The 14,860-nt window shown below is 45.7% G+C and overlaps 1 protein-coding gene across 2 annotated transcripts in view; it reads right to left on the minus strand.

Annotated features, from left to right (window-relative positions):
• Positions 1-325: 325 nt before the first annotated feature.
• The window catches only part of NUFIP1 (nuclear FMR1 interacting protein 1), a 31,193-nt gene continuing 16,658 nt past the window's right edge, over positions 326-14,860 (minus strand). For both annotated transcript variants that reach the window (XM_064175049.1, XM_064175041.1), the window contains 4 exons: positions 13,888-14,150; positions 9,346-9,474; positions 7,418-7,653; positions 326-3,132 (listed from right to left, as the gene is read on the minus strand). In XM_064175049.1, the coding sequence (XP_064031119.1) occupies positions 2,797-3,132; positions 7,418-7,653; positions 9,346-9,474; positions 13,888-14,150 (964 nt within the window). In that variant the 3' untranslated portion in view covers positions 326-2,796. The remainder of the gene's footprint in view (positions 3,133-7,417; positions 7,654-9,345; positions 9,475-13,887; positions 14,151-14,860) is intronic.

The raw sequence follows: 14,860 nt of genomic DNA on the forward strand, positions 1-14,860 counted from the left end.
AACATGCACAATCAGTTGCAAAAGCCCTCACTGGCCAAGTAGCTATTCCAGTTAGAAATACACACCCCTCATTTCCCTACACTTGCCTCAGAAGCAGCTCAGCTGTAGCAGAAGTGGCATCATTCACAACATCTAGGTTGCCTAGGTTGCAATGAGTGAAGACTTTTTTTTTCCTCTCAAGTGTTCTAGCTCAGTAGGTAAAATGGATCTAAACCAAATAACCCCCCCACACCAAAGCACAAGGATACTGTATTTAAACCAGACACCCACAGTTACATTTTCAGTAGCTAAGTTATGAAAGAAGATAAAAATAAAACCTCAGAAGTGTGAAGGTTGTCACTATAATATTTTTATCTAAAATGAGTCACAGAGCCTGAGGAGTAGGATATTTTTTTATTCCCTGACAGCACTGCAAAAATCTTAAAAGAACCCCAAGCATGAAGCCACCACCCCACACCAGAACAGAACTTACACAAAGCTCAAACAAGACAATGGTTCTTGCAGCATGTCGAAAGGAATAGGTTCTTGTTCCACACAGACAGACAGCTTGCTAGACAGGACTAAACAAACTCTTAATCCAGAGCAGGAAGGTCATGGGCACCAGGAAAGCATCTGGAAAGGTCGCTATGGTAGCTTCCCTATCCAAAGGTTGAAGCCGAAGTACTAAGAAAACACATTCCTGAATAGCAGGAAGGAGTAGGTGAACTCTGAATATGACCTGGAAGAACAGAAAAGTGGGGAGTGGAAGGGACAGAGACCTTCCACCCATTGGCCAAGACTGCAATTCAGAGTTTGACATCACCACAGGGTACACTGCCATGTGCATGCTGCATCAGTTGTCAGAAACAGTTTGATACAAGAACCACAACAATAAGCAGGAGGTCCTAGGTTAAAACTCCTGACTTATGCCATTCTGGCCCTGTACAGCTCTCCCCCAAAAGCAAACCACCTCTTCCTATGGAGATGTAAATGACTTTTTGTCCCCTTGACAACGTTTTCAGTATTGTTCAAACAGTATAAATAATTCAGACTGAAGTTTTGCTTGCTTTTGTTTGCTTCTTAAACACAAGGTCAGAGCATACAGTCCCAGAAAGCTCTGCCATCAACTCGACAAGGACAGAATTGTGCTAAGTGTTGATTTAAAGTGCAGTTTAGTGGCAATTCTATGACATCCACTTCTTTTCTTGCATCTGCAACCCATGACTTCAGCAGCACTGGTGATACCACTGCATGCCAAAATCGGGTTGTGCCCAAGTGCCAGGCCTCTTAGAGTCTTTTTCTGCTATTTTCCTTGCAGCAAAACTCTAAGAGCCACAAGCAAGTCCGTGAGGTTGAGATGGCTTCCGGGACTATCATGGGAAGAATGAATCATCTGCCTTTGACATATAAATGTTTGTGATCACTGCTTCTATTCTGCACATACTTTCTTGAGACTCAGAGCTTTTACAAGGAGGTTGATATTTATACAATTCCATCAATTTAGGCAGTGCATTACAAACACAATGATGCAGTTGTAGCTATAAATAGCAGAGCAGTTGAACACCATTTTCAACTGTTTCTGAGATGTATGGCACATGGAAAGGAACTAGAGAGGAGAGAAAACAGTTATTAGGCAGCAAAACCCCCACCACGTGAGGCTCTGGATTTCAGATGGTGAAATGGGAGGCCAGACTTCTACCAAAGAACCAAAACATAAAAGAAGTCCCTGAGATGTAACACAAACATTTAACCGTGGCTAAAAGACAAGCAGCAGACTCTGAAGTGGGGCTTTTGGGAAGAGATTATTCTCGTGGCATGCCTTCGGTGTTAACATGACCAATTAAAACCTGTCCTTGCCAAGAAGGGTTTTGACAAACAAATGCACAATGTAATCAGAAGGCTGAAGATCTTTCTAATCCTTGGCTGATGCTTTTTTTAGTGCTCAAGGCACTATGGATGTGACGCACAAACCTATGAACAAAACAACTCACTGAATGCTGTAGGAGCATCAGAACAACGTACACCAAGGAAGACATTCTTCTAGAAGGCCACCTAACAAATTCCCAGTACATATTAAAAAGGTACAAACCAGCAACTCTTGACAAAGTTTCAGTATTTTCATAATGTTCTTAATACTTGGAGTTGGCTTTAAGAGTTATTTGTTAACAGCAGTTCAAGGCCTAGGGTTTAATACTGGGTAGATGAGGCCAACCAGCAACTTAGCACTGATGCAAGCAGTTAGCAGTTATTGTATATTCATTTATTGCTTTTAAAATGCTTCTTGCATCAGTCTGTACCCTCATTTCCAGTAGTTTGCTCAACTAAGTAGCTTGGAGAGGAGATTTCTTCTGGTACAATCAGTACTTTTAGAGCCAGGTTAGTTACAGCTTCCATTCAGTGCACTGAATTACCAGTTCAAAAGCACACTGAGCTACTTTTGAACATTCAGATACTCCTAGACATGCCAGATGAAGAAGATCCATCCTACTGCAACCCCTCTGGTGATGGACAGACAGATTTCCTAAGGAGATGAAACATTCAGAACTCTGAAGAGCAGAAGTACAGGCCTGCACCTATTCTCAGCAAGGTCATACTCAGTGTCACTGCTGCCTTTCTGCTGTGAGGAATTTAACTGACTCAACACAGATGCTCTTTTCACAAGGAGATGGCCACCTTGGGCAGAACAGATTAGAAAGCTGCTTTTAACAGCTCTCAGCATGTACTTTAATGATTATTTTGCTATACTGATGTCTTTCAAAACACATCAGTTGGGTAGAAAACGTGAGCCTTTGCTTTACTGTCCAAACCAGACATCCTCTACAGTGCCTCTTCACATTGAATTGGCAGGGTTTCCCACGTGTCCTCATCTGCCAAGTGAGCGATCAGTGAAGTCTGATCCACAGGTGCTTTCTCACCCTGTGCTATTGATAATGCATCTTCTCCTCCTGCTAACTGAAGGTCAGAGCTAGGAGAACAACTAGAGGCATCGAGTTTGTCTGTTGAAGATTCTGCTCTAGCTGCAGAGGAGTGCTCAGGCTCTGCTGCAGCCTGTGACTCTGTTTTAAAGCGAAGTCCAAACACGTTATTTCGGACGAGGTATCGAACACACTGCAAAACCACATTCCTCTCGTGTCGGATGTCCTGGGCCAGCAACTGCAAAGAAAGGAAGAAGACAGAATGATGCACATTTCCCTCTACTGCTCTGTGGCTCACACAAGCCTAGCAAGCCAAATGGCTCTATTCAGTGATTTTAAGCATCTCTGAATTTTAATAGTAGCGTCTCTCGCACAAGTCCTGGATACACATTGTAGGATGCTGCCTTGCCAGATGCAGCACAGGAAAGCCACATTCACTGCTCTCCCGACTGATCTGAGCTCTGTCTGAGCCAAAAAGTGTGTTTGACAGCATTACAGCACAGCTTGCTGGGCTGGGCAATCTAAGGGCTTGCTGTCCCCTCCCTCATGACAGCTCATGCTATTCAGACCCCTCACTGCACCAGTTCAACTCATCACCCAGGAGAAAATAAACCTGACAACTAGGGATTTTTTTAGTTGTTTGGGGCTTTTTTAGGGGCATGCATGTCAAAAACTGAACAGGGTGAGCAAAAGGCCCAGCACAGCAGACAACAGACAAGATCAGGTAACCAGACAAGAAGGAGCTGCTCTTCCAGGCAGTAGAAGGCTGCTAGAGCAGTGCAGGTTGGAGTTCTAACACCTATTCTTGTGATAGAAGGTCATAATGGCTACAAGTCAGTATGGTACTGACACGTGACTGTACCACTGAAAAGAATGGAGAATAGTGATGTGCCCAAAATGCACAGGTTTAAGCACTGCTCACCAAGGCAGCTAGACAAGCTGACAAATCAGATGGTACCTCCAGATTAAGCTGTCAGTCTCAGCTTGCTCGAGTAGAGGAGAACACCACTAAGTATACCCAAACACTAGGTATTTCCCCCCAGTTATCTGACTACATGCCAGATAATGATGTTCTCACATAATGGACTGTAATACTGGGCCACACATTCCAGTGCATCAGGATAGCAAGTCTATTAGCATCTTTTCAGGTCATACTGTGTCTAATTTAATATCCCATGAATTTTTCATTAGAAAGCCCCTCTGAGTAAGAGATACTTATAAATACAAGGAGAGGGCAGCTACCAGACTGTGGATTTCAACAGCAGTACCAGGTCTGGGCTACAACTCACCAACCTTAGTACCTTAATCAACGTGGAGGCCTCCCTCATCTCCTTTCACCTCACTGAAGTTCATTTTGATAGTTTAAAACACAACCAGCCTTCAGAAGGCTGAAGGACCTTTGGCTATTGCACGTGGCAGCAAAACTAGTACTCTGAACAAACAACTAAAGCAAGTGGCTCAATCTGTAACCACCTGATCACATGCAGGAGATCTGTATGGCACAGTGCAGGAGATGTAGCTATGTTTGGCTTGTGATGCCACAGAGAAGGTTTTCTGCTGCTACAAGATTCAGCAGTGGTTCACAAAGTCACTTTAACCCATGTATAGATTTACAGATTGCACTGGGTTGAAGGGGACCCTTAAAGGTCATCTTGTCTAACTGCCCTGCAGTAAATATGGACACCTCCAACTAGATCAGGCTGCCCAGGGCCACACTGAGTCTGAGTATTTCTATTTAGACTATACACACACATATCTAGCTAGCTTTTTAGACTAGTTACTAAGAAGTGTTACAAGCAGCTGACACCCAAAATGGGCCTTCAGAAACCTCCTGTCATGAATTAAGAGATGCACATTAGAGCAGAGAATGGACAGCACAGAGATGGCGAACTGGCAGAAACTGTCCAATTCCCAAATGGGCAAACAAAGGCACAGATGGGATGCAAGACTGTGTCTTCACCAAGTACTTCTTAAATGTGGAGATAGGTATCAGTGGGGTGATGCTGCACAAGCTCTCTATTCTGTCAGCATACAGAATGGCTTAAACACACATCGCCGTTTGCATGGTGACAATAAATATGTCTCGGTAGTGCCTAAGTCCACTGCCAAAAGGCCATCTGCAGCTGTTCTTCTACCTCCTTTTTTACTGTTTTAAAAGTATTGATTCCCTGCTATTAACATCCTTTCCTTCATGATTTTGGGATAAATTCTCAGCAGTGAGTCACTGTCAAGTTTCAACCTTGCTTTCTAAAGGCTTTTTTATGCCCTGACCATTTCTGACAGCAGAAGCCTACCTGCTAATCTCAGCACCTCCCTGTGATTCACAGCCACAGCACACATCCTTTAACAACAGTTTTGATCAAGATTTAAAAGGTAAAAATCCCCATCAAACAGCAATTAAAAAACCTGACTATAGTGACAAGCCAGAATTCAGGTTCCCAGTGTTCTGACAGCTTCTCAGTATGTGGGACTCCACCTTCTCTTTTTCCAGAGTCCTCATTGCTTTGACTAGCTTTGAAGAGCAAGAGATAGAGACAACTGCATGCTTTGGGAGCTACACAAAGGGCAAACACTTCCTTTTCAGCCACTAAGAGATTTAATTCTTGGCAGCAATGGCAGTATGTGCTAAAAGGAGTATCAAGGAACTTCTCCCACATCTGTGGCTTGGGTTGTGTCTTATCACTTATCTCTTGCCTAAACATCCTGTGCTGTTTCAGAGCACTGCTGTCAGTGGCACCCTGGCTTTCTCCTGTATTCTTCCCATAGCAAGTTTTCCCCAAGCCTTATGCTAGCTACACTCAGACTCACAAGCATAGTCTGCTTATCTGATACTGCCTTTGAGTGCTAAACACAATAAAAGCTTCCAAGTTTTGTTCATACTAAGGAAAGTAACCAAGCTTCCAAACAGGATGCTTTGCACTGTTACTGAGAACAGAATCATAACACCTTGGACTCATCCCTACAAACATCTTTTTACTCTCTGAGACATCTACCTGCTCCTCAAGGTACCAGTACTGTCACTTAGAATCATAGAATCAACCAGGTTGGAAGAGACTTCCAAGATCATCCAGTCCAGCCTAGCACCCAGCCCTATCCTCAGATTGATCTGAACATGCTTACAGAAAAGCAACCATGCACCTGCAGGCTGTACCTCAGCACCACCCTGTAGTTTTTAAGTCACCCTTAGTCAACAAGACCTCTTCGACTGCATCTGAAGATTGTGTGCTGCTTGAAAACACAGACTGAACAGCAAAGCTGGAAGCAAAGGAACATCAAAATAAGGTTGATGGGATCACACACACCAAAACCTACAGGATGCCACCACAGGGAGAGTAGAGGCAGGAATAAAGGTCTTGCCATTCGTGCAGCTCATTTTGGGCACCCAATTAAGTTGCCACCTCTTGCTCAACAAAGTCAGTCAGACAGAAACAACTTGGTGTGCGTTGAAATACTAGAATCATAGAATCAACCAGGTTGGAAGAGACCTCCAAGATCACCCAGTCCAACCTAGCACCCAGCCCTAACCACTCAACTAGACCATGGCACTGAGTGCCTCAGCCAGTCTTTTCTTGAACACCTCCAGGGACGGTGCCTCCACCACCTCCCTGGGCAGCCCATTCCAATGCCAATCACTCTCTCTATGAAGAACTTCTTCCTAATATCCAGCCTATACCTACTCCAGCACAACTTGAGACTGTGTCCCCTTGTTCTATTGCTGGTTGTCTGGGAGAAGAGGCCACCCCCCACCTGGCTACAATGCCCCTTCAGGTAGTTGTAGATAGTAATAAGATCACCCCGAGCCTCCTCTTCTCCAGGCTAAACAGGCCCCCAGCTCCCTCAACCTCTCCTCATAGGATTTGTGCTCCAGGCCCCTCACCAGCTTTGTTGCCCGTCTCTGGACATGTTCCAGCACCTCAACATCTCTCTTGAATTGAGGAGCCCAGAACTGGACACAGTACTCAAGGTGTGGCCTGACCAGTGCTGAGTACAAGGGCAGAATAACCTCCCTTGTCCTACTGGCCACACTGTTCCTGATGCAGGCCAGGATGCCATTGGCTCTCTTGGCCACCTGGGCACACTGCTGCCTCATCTTCCTGTCTATCAGTACCCCCAGGTCCCTTTCCTCCTGGCTGCTCTCCAGCCACTCAGTCCCCAGCCTATAGCGCTGCTTGGGGTTGTTGTGTCCAAAGTGCAGAACCCTGCACTTGGCCTTGTTAAATCTCATCCCATTGGCCTCTACCCACCCATCCAGCCTGTCCAGGTCCCTCTGCAGGGCTCTCCTACCTTCCAACAGATCAACCCCTGCTCCTAGCTTGGTGTCATCTGCAATGTCAGATCAACCCCTGCTCCTAGCTTGGTGTCATCTGCTATGTCAGCATCTACAACTTCTTAGAGCGAAACACTCACTTTGCTCTTTTTAAGACAGGACTTTTGCTAAGAGATTCCAACAGGGAAGAGGAGAGCCATTCATAACCAGTGCTGCTCTTGCACAGAAGGCATTACTTTAGCACTAGGAGCATTACCATTTCCAGCAGAGTTGGACGTCGCTTCGGAAGGAGAGGTAACGTTTTCTTGCCCCGCTTATCAGGCGCTCTGCGGGGACGCGCGTTGGAATTCGACCTTCTCAACCTCTTGCCTGCACGTTCTGGATGCTTTTGATTCAGGTTTCGACTCTGAGGAACGTTCTGAGCAGTCTGAGGTGGATTTCTGAGCGCATCCTGGTCTTTCTCAGCTTTTGTTGCAGTCTTGACAGGGATTTCTTAAAGAAAAAGAAGACACTTTCATCTCAGACTTAAAAGCTTCTTTAACATGCTGATATCCCCATGCACTGGCAGTTCCTTAGTGCTGTTCTTCCTCATCACCTGATGCAAAGGTGTTCAGTGTCTGCTTGTTTGGGTTGGGTATTCTTTTAAAATACAACAAATAAACTCTAAGCATTCACAGACAGGCAAACAAGGTAGCTAAATTCTGCAATACAACAAGAAAAATGGAAGCAGCAAGCCCTGAATGAGACTTTCAAATCTCTGCCTTGCTGCTGCTTGGAAAGTACATTGCTGCCACTTCACAATACTGCTGGCTGCTGAGAAAATGATGGTAACTGGGGAATGGGACTCTCAAGACCAATCCCCCCTGCCTGCTAGATGCTCTCTGGCCTTGAGTAGGCCATCTAGGGCAAATGATGCATAGTAAGTACCTGCAAAAGCATCAGCACTTCTCTGCCATACACCAACGTATGCAGAGAAGCACAGAATTCAGGTACTAGAGAGCTCAAGTCTTACTGCAACACCCAGCAGCCTTCTCTGGAAACAGCTCTTAAAGACATGGAAATTAGTTCATAGGGTGAGCACAACAGCTTTTTCCTGGCACTACTCAGACACAGTTTGAACAAGGCTGAAGACAGGATGGGCTTCCTCTTGCTCCCCCACAACTAGAGGGGAAAAAAATGCTTGGGAAATTTGATGTTACATGCCCTAATCAAAGACATTTTATGCCCTTCCCTTCAATCCAGAACATGCTGCTGAAAAAAGGCAACCAAAAAGGGGATAAAACCGATCCAGTCTTTCAGGAAACTCTTTCTGAGGTTTTCAACAGGGCTGTCAGGGGGGGAAGGGCATTAGATGCAGCACAGGCCAAGCAGACAAGGCCAGCTCTGTGCACCAGCTGTCTGTACAACTGCTGTTCTGTCCTGGTGCTCCTCTGAGTCTGGGAGCTATCACCATACTGAGAACATGTAATGGCTCACCAGTGTAACCCTGGTCAGTGCTCAAAACTGGGAAAAGGGAGGAATGGGGAAGCAAGAGGAGCAGAATAATGGCATAGCCTTTTACTCCTCCCAGCCTGTCTTCCTGCACAGCTTGAACCAGCGCTAGCACGCGCTGCCACTGAAAGCAAACTGTTAAGGATCTGTACACAGACCATAAAGCCATCCCTCTGCATAACCTTTAACAAGCTGCTCTCTTGTGTGAGCCTAAAAGCCAACACATACAAGATGGCTCTGAATTGCAGCAAAAAACCCCAACGTTTCCACAGCCAAGTGTTTTGGAGACACGGGCACTAAATTGCCACTACTTCGTTAACATCTTTGCTAATTGCAAGCCACAGCTTACGTGCTGTATTTTCTCCTGCAACACCTTTTTCTTGAGGGAAAAAAATTAAGGAGAAGTCATTCTAATTACTGTATATGTTCTGACTGATCACCTGCAATGCAGCAGTCGGAGAGACAGCTGCAAAAAGCTACCACTGGGCTCTCATAAAGGCTGTATTTGTAAGTACGCAAGGGCTGGAAAATGGGTGATGGCAAAGGACCAAATACAGGAGACATAAAGGCCATCCCTCTTCCCAAAGAAGGGTAATTTGTGAGCAGGTTCTACCACTGCATGCAGTACACAGCATCTCAGTGATGTAGGGTAGAAGGAGAGAGAGGAAGAGCAGAGGACATACTCCTACACACCTTCAGGCTCGCTGTCAGATGCGCTGCCGTAGTTGGCTGACAATGCAGTCAGGGCAGAGGTGACCTGCTTGGGAATAACAGTCAGTGCCAGCTTCCCATCTTCAGGTGCTGCTTCGTCCTTGTCAGATTCTGCATGGAAAGAGAAGGCAAGAGGGATTTTTCTCAACGTTCCTGTGCATCAACAGCAAGTCTTGCTGCTAAATCCCCATCTCACAACCATGCAAGCCCCAATGTTGGGCACCACTGCTCAGCATCATGGACTGACAGGAAAAACAGACATTTGTCTACCCTCTACAGACATTTGGTGGCAAAGTCATCTCACTATTGGTTTACAGAAGCTAAAATCTTTCCTGAACAAGAGCTCAGGCTGGTTTTTTTTCTTCACATACCAAACATAATTATAGGTTTTATTATCGAGTGTATATAAAGAGAGGGAAAGGTTTTCCTATGTTTTGAAGTCTTGCTGGATTTAGGGGGTGTAGAGAAGGATTCAAAATGCAGTCAGAGGAGCACACACCAAAAAAAAAAAAGGCAACTCAGACTTATGCAAGGAACTTTTTGGATAGTAAAAAAAGTTCATAGGGAACATTGAGAATCGAGGCTACAATTCAGATGATCAGTTTTCAGAAGTACTTCAGACTGCTCAATGCTTAAATCCCTGCACAGCACTGCAGACATGCACAAGCAAAGCATTACAGTCTCTAACCACCTCTAGTCCAACCCCCCTGCCACAGCAGGGTCATCTACACCAGATTACACAGGAACACGTCCAGGTGGGGTTTGAATATCTCTAGAGAGGGAGACTCCACAACTCTCCCTGGTCAGCCTGTTCCAGTGTTCTGCCACCCTCACAGTGAAAAAACTCCTCCTCATGTTTACATGACATTTCCTATGCCTCAGCTTCCACCCCCTGCCTCTTGTCCTGTCATTGAGCATCACTGAGCAAAGCCTGGCTCCAGTCTCCTGGCACTCACCCTTTACATACTTACAAACATTAATGAGGCCACGTCTCAGTGTCCTCTTCTCCAAGCTACTGAGACCCAGCTCCCTCAGACTCTCCTCATAAGAGAGATGTTCCATTTCCTTAATCATCTGTATGGCAGCTGTCACTAGTGGTGTTCCCCAGGGGTCAGTGCTGGGCCCAGCCCTGTTCAACATCTTTACTGATGATCTGGACCAGGGGATTGAGTCCAGCATCAGTAAGTTTGCAGATGACACCAAGCTGGGAGCAGGTGTGGAGCTGTTGGAAGGTAGGAGAGCCCTGCAGAGGGACCTGAACAGGCTGGATGGGTGGGCAGAGGCCAATGGGATGAGATTTAACAAGGCCAAGTGCAGGGTTCTGCACTTTGGACACAACAACCCCAAGCAGAGCTACAGGCTGGGGACAGAGTGGCTGGAGAGCAGCCAGAAGGAAAGGGACCTGGGGGTACTGGTAGATAGTAGGCTGAAGATGAGGCAGCAGTGTGCCCAGGTGGCCAAGAGAGCCAATGGCATCCTGGCCTGCATCAGGAACAGTGTGGCCAGTAGGACAAGGAAGGTTATTCTGCCCCTGTACTCAGCACTGGTCAGGCCACAGCTTGAGTGCTGTGTCCAGTTCTGGGCTCCTCAATTCAAGAGAGATGTTGAGGTGCTGGAAGGTGTCCACAGGAGGGCGCCAAAGCTGGTGAGGGGCCTGGAACACAAACCCTGTGTGGAGAGGCTGAGGGAGCTGGGGGTGTGCAGCCTGGAGAAGAGGAGGCTCAGGGGGGACCACATTGCTGCATACAACTACCTGAAGGGAGGTTGTAGCCAGGTGGGGGTTGGCCTCTTCTCCCACACAACCAGCAACAGAACAAGGGGACACAGTCTCAAGTTGTGCCAGGGGAAGTCTAAGCTGGATGTTAGGAGGAAGTTGTTGGCAGAGAGAGTGATTGGCATTGCAATGGGCTGCCCAGGGAGGTGGTGGAGTCACCATCCCTGGAGGTGTTCAAGCAAAGCCTGGCTGAGGCACTTAGTGCCATGGTCTAGTTGAGTGTCTAGGGCTGAGTGCTAGGTTGGAGTGGATGATCTTGGAGGTCTCTTCCAACCTGGTTGATTCTATGAGTACATTTCTCAGTGGTACAAAAACCTACAACTGGCTGCAATAACGTGTAATAAGCACATCCCACATTCCTTTTCTAGCCAGTATAACAGAAGTTATTAGCTGCAGTTTGCTATAATTAGACTTTTTATCATTAAAGTAAAACACAGATGCTGCAGGGAAATAAGAGTTTTACTTCAGCATACTTAAATATCCCAACATGCAGAGATTAGCAGAATAAACAAATTGCATAGGGATGCTGAGTTCTTGTTCCCACTAATTGAAGATTATGTTTTCAAAAGGGATAACTCAGCATCAGATGTCTTTCCAGGGGATGCAATCTAGCCCTGTTGCTAAAAATAGCTAGAGTACAAGTCAGCTTACATGCCATGTTCTAAGAACACTGCACCACTGCTGACTACACCGTAAATAGTTGTATCTGGAGAGTTTATATTGCTGCCAGCACGTGGAAACAAGGCATACCCAAAAAATCCCCTCTCAGAACACACATATGGAGAATATTGAGAGCAAATTAGATTAAATGGCAAAAAAAAATAGAATTAAAATAAAAATACTGACATTGGAAGTCATTCACTTAAACCATAAAAGCAAATTCACTTGTTTTCACATTCCTAGTGGGGTTTGCAAAACCACAAGCATGGATTTAAGAGTCTTGAAAAATAATAGGATTTTTTAAGGACTTTATTCTGCTTCAGACTTGATAAATATTTTCTTAGTACACAGGTCAGTTTAGCAACCTGAATTTGTGCCTATCTTTTGGACTGTTGCACAGTATTTAAGTCAAGATGTCTAACAGTGCATCCAAGTTTTATGGCAGCACTTCCAAAACCTTGACTAGGAAGCACAAATTATTTTCACAGTATCACAGTATCATCAGGGCTGGAAGAGACCTCACAGATCATCAAGTCCAACCCTTTACCACAGAGCTCAAGGCTAGACCATGGCACCAAGTGCCACATCCAACCTTGCCTTGAACAGCATCCAAACTCAAATCTAGGTACTTTTCTTCTCTTGAAGTTACTACTACAACACTTCTCTATGGCCTGAACCACTTTCTCTCTGCTGCCTCTCCCAGCCTGGTGGTCCTACATTTAGTCACAGGAACCCTATGCAATGCTTCAGGTTCAGGACAAAGTGGCTGCAAAGCTGCCAGGCAAAAAAGGACCTGGGTGTATGAGCTGACAGACAGGTAAATGTAAGCCAGCAGTACCACAGCATCACAGTATCACCGAGGTTGGAGGAGACCTCAGAGATCATCAAGTCCAACCCTTTACCACAGAGCTCAAGGCTAGACCATGGCACCAAGTGCCACGTCCAATCCTGCCTTGCACAGCTCCAGGGACCGTGGATGGCCAAGAAAGCCAACAGCATCCTGGCTTCTGTCAGAAACAATGTGGCCAGCAGGATGATGGAAGTGATTGGACCTCTGTACCCAGCACCGGTGAGGCCACACTTCTAATATGCTGCTCAGTTTTGAGCCCTTCATTATAAGGACATTAGGGTGCTAGAGTGTGTCCAGAGAAGGGAAACGAAGCTGGTGAGGTGTCTAGAGTGTCTTAGGGAACTGGGGTTGTTTAGCCTGGAAGAAAGGAGGCTCAGGGGAGACCTCATCACTCAGAATAACTACCATAGCAAGGCTTGGCTGAGGCACTTGGTGCCATGGTCTGGTTGACTGGGTAGGGCTGGGTGCTAGGTTGGACTGGATGATCTTGGAGGTCTCTTCCAACCTGGTTCATTTTATGATTCTATATCTATGGAAAGGATTCTTTTAGTAGACAACCATGCCCCGACTCAGGATCTCTCCCTCTACAGAAATTCCACTTAAAAGAAAGTTGAAAGTGCAAGTTTTACTTGCAACGATGTTGGACTGCCTTCAAGCTTATGATTCTGCCTGCCCTGGCACTATTCCAGCCCCAACAGAGCAATCTGGAGCTTTTCTGTTAGCAAAAATGAAATAAAAGTATGACAACAGGCTTCCCAGTATTCTTCTCCAAGAATCTTGCAAAGCCTTGCACCAATGCATAAATCACCTACTAGAAGAAACTTTCCCATTTTAAACATGGGGAGTTATCCCTCTTGCAATCAAGGACAGAGTTTACATAGAATCAGCCAGGTTGGAAGAGACCTCCAACATCATCCAGTCCAACCTAGCACCCAGCCCTAGCCACTCAACTAGACCATGGCACTAAGTGCCTCAGCCAGGCTTTTCTTCAACACCTCCAGGGATGGTGACTCCACCACCTCCCTGGGCAGCCCATTCTAATGCCAATCACTCTCTCTGCCAACAACTTCCTCCTAACATCCAGCCTAGACTTCCCCCTGCACAACTTGAGACTGTGTCCCTTTGTTCTGTTGCTTTTGGAAATCCAGTTCTCCCCAGGAGCTGCCAGTTATGCAACACAGCATTAATCATTTCAGCAGTACTACTCCACATAAGGGTTCTCCAAGCTCCTTCACCTTACCAGCATCGCTGTTTGCCAGGAGACTGAGAGGGTCCACGTCCTTCGCCAGTGGCTGAGCTGCTGAAGCATGCTGCTTTTCATGGTCCTTTTCACAGATGCCATTTTCTGACCCATTGGCTCCATCCTGAGCTCTATGTACATTATAATCATCACCATTCTTCCTAAATTTCTTACAGAATGGCTGTCTTTGTCTTCTGCCATATCTTCCTCGTTGCCCAAAGTGGTCTTTGCTTCCTGGAGGTTTCCACATCCCTTTCATTTTGCTGGAGAATGGAAATGCAAAGCTCATACAAATGACAGGCTAGGAGAGTAAAATCAATTGATGTAATCAGACAGCTCAGGCAGACACCACGTAAGGTTCAGCAGCACAGCACGACGCCAGGACTTACTCCAGCTCAGCTAACACGTGGTGACAGAACAGACAGGCACTCACAGCTCATTTCATTGGCAGAGCAATGTGACAAAGAGTTTCAAGTTCATGACTTTTATCTTTTAACAAGGCAAAGAATACATGGGCTAAGCAGGTTCCATAATGATCTACAGCATGGAGACACAGTGGTTTAATTTCATATCACAAAGTCAACAAATATTCCTTTTACTTAAGCAATTAAGTAATTCAAAACAGAGTGGACATGGAATTAAACAGGAAGCATCTATTATAAGCCTGCTTCCACTGCTGGAAGCTTTCCCAGTTACAGTTAAAAGAAGGATCTTGTTGCACTAAATCCATTCAGCTACCTGACACCAATGCTCACAATGACTGCCTGCTCCTGCCTCCAGCTAACAAACCAATCATCTTTTTCACTCTGCTGGGAAGAGGAATAAAGGAAGCATCTATCAGGACAATGGACTTTTTAAATCTGGAAACAAAATAGCAAGTCCTAAAAGAGGGAAAGAGCACATGATGCTGTTTCCACTCATCTTCCATGGTTCCACAATCTTCCAGGTTATTCTATAGACACAAGGTATGCTT

The sequence above is a fragment of the Pogoniulus pusillus genome, chromosome 3 (genome assembly GCF_015220805.1).
Source record: "Pogoniulus pusillus isolate bPogPus1 chromosome 3, bPogPus1.pri, whole genome shotgun sequence".
NCBI lineage: Eukaryota > Metazoa > Chordata > Aves > Piciformes > Lybiidae > Pogoniulus > Pogoniulus pusillus.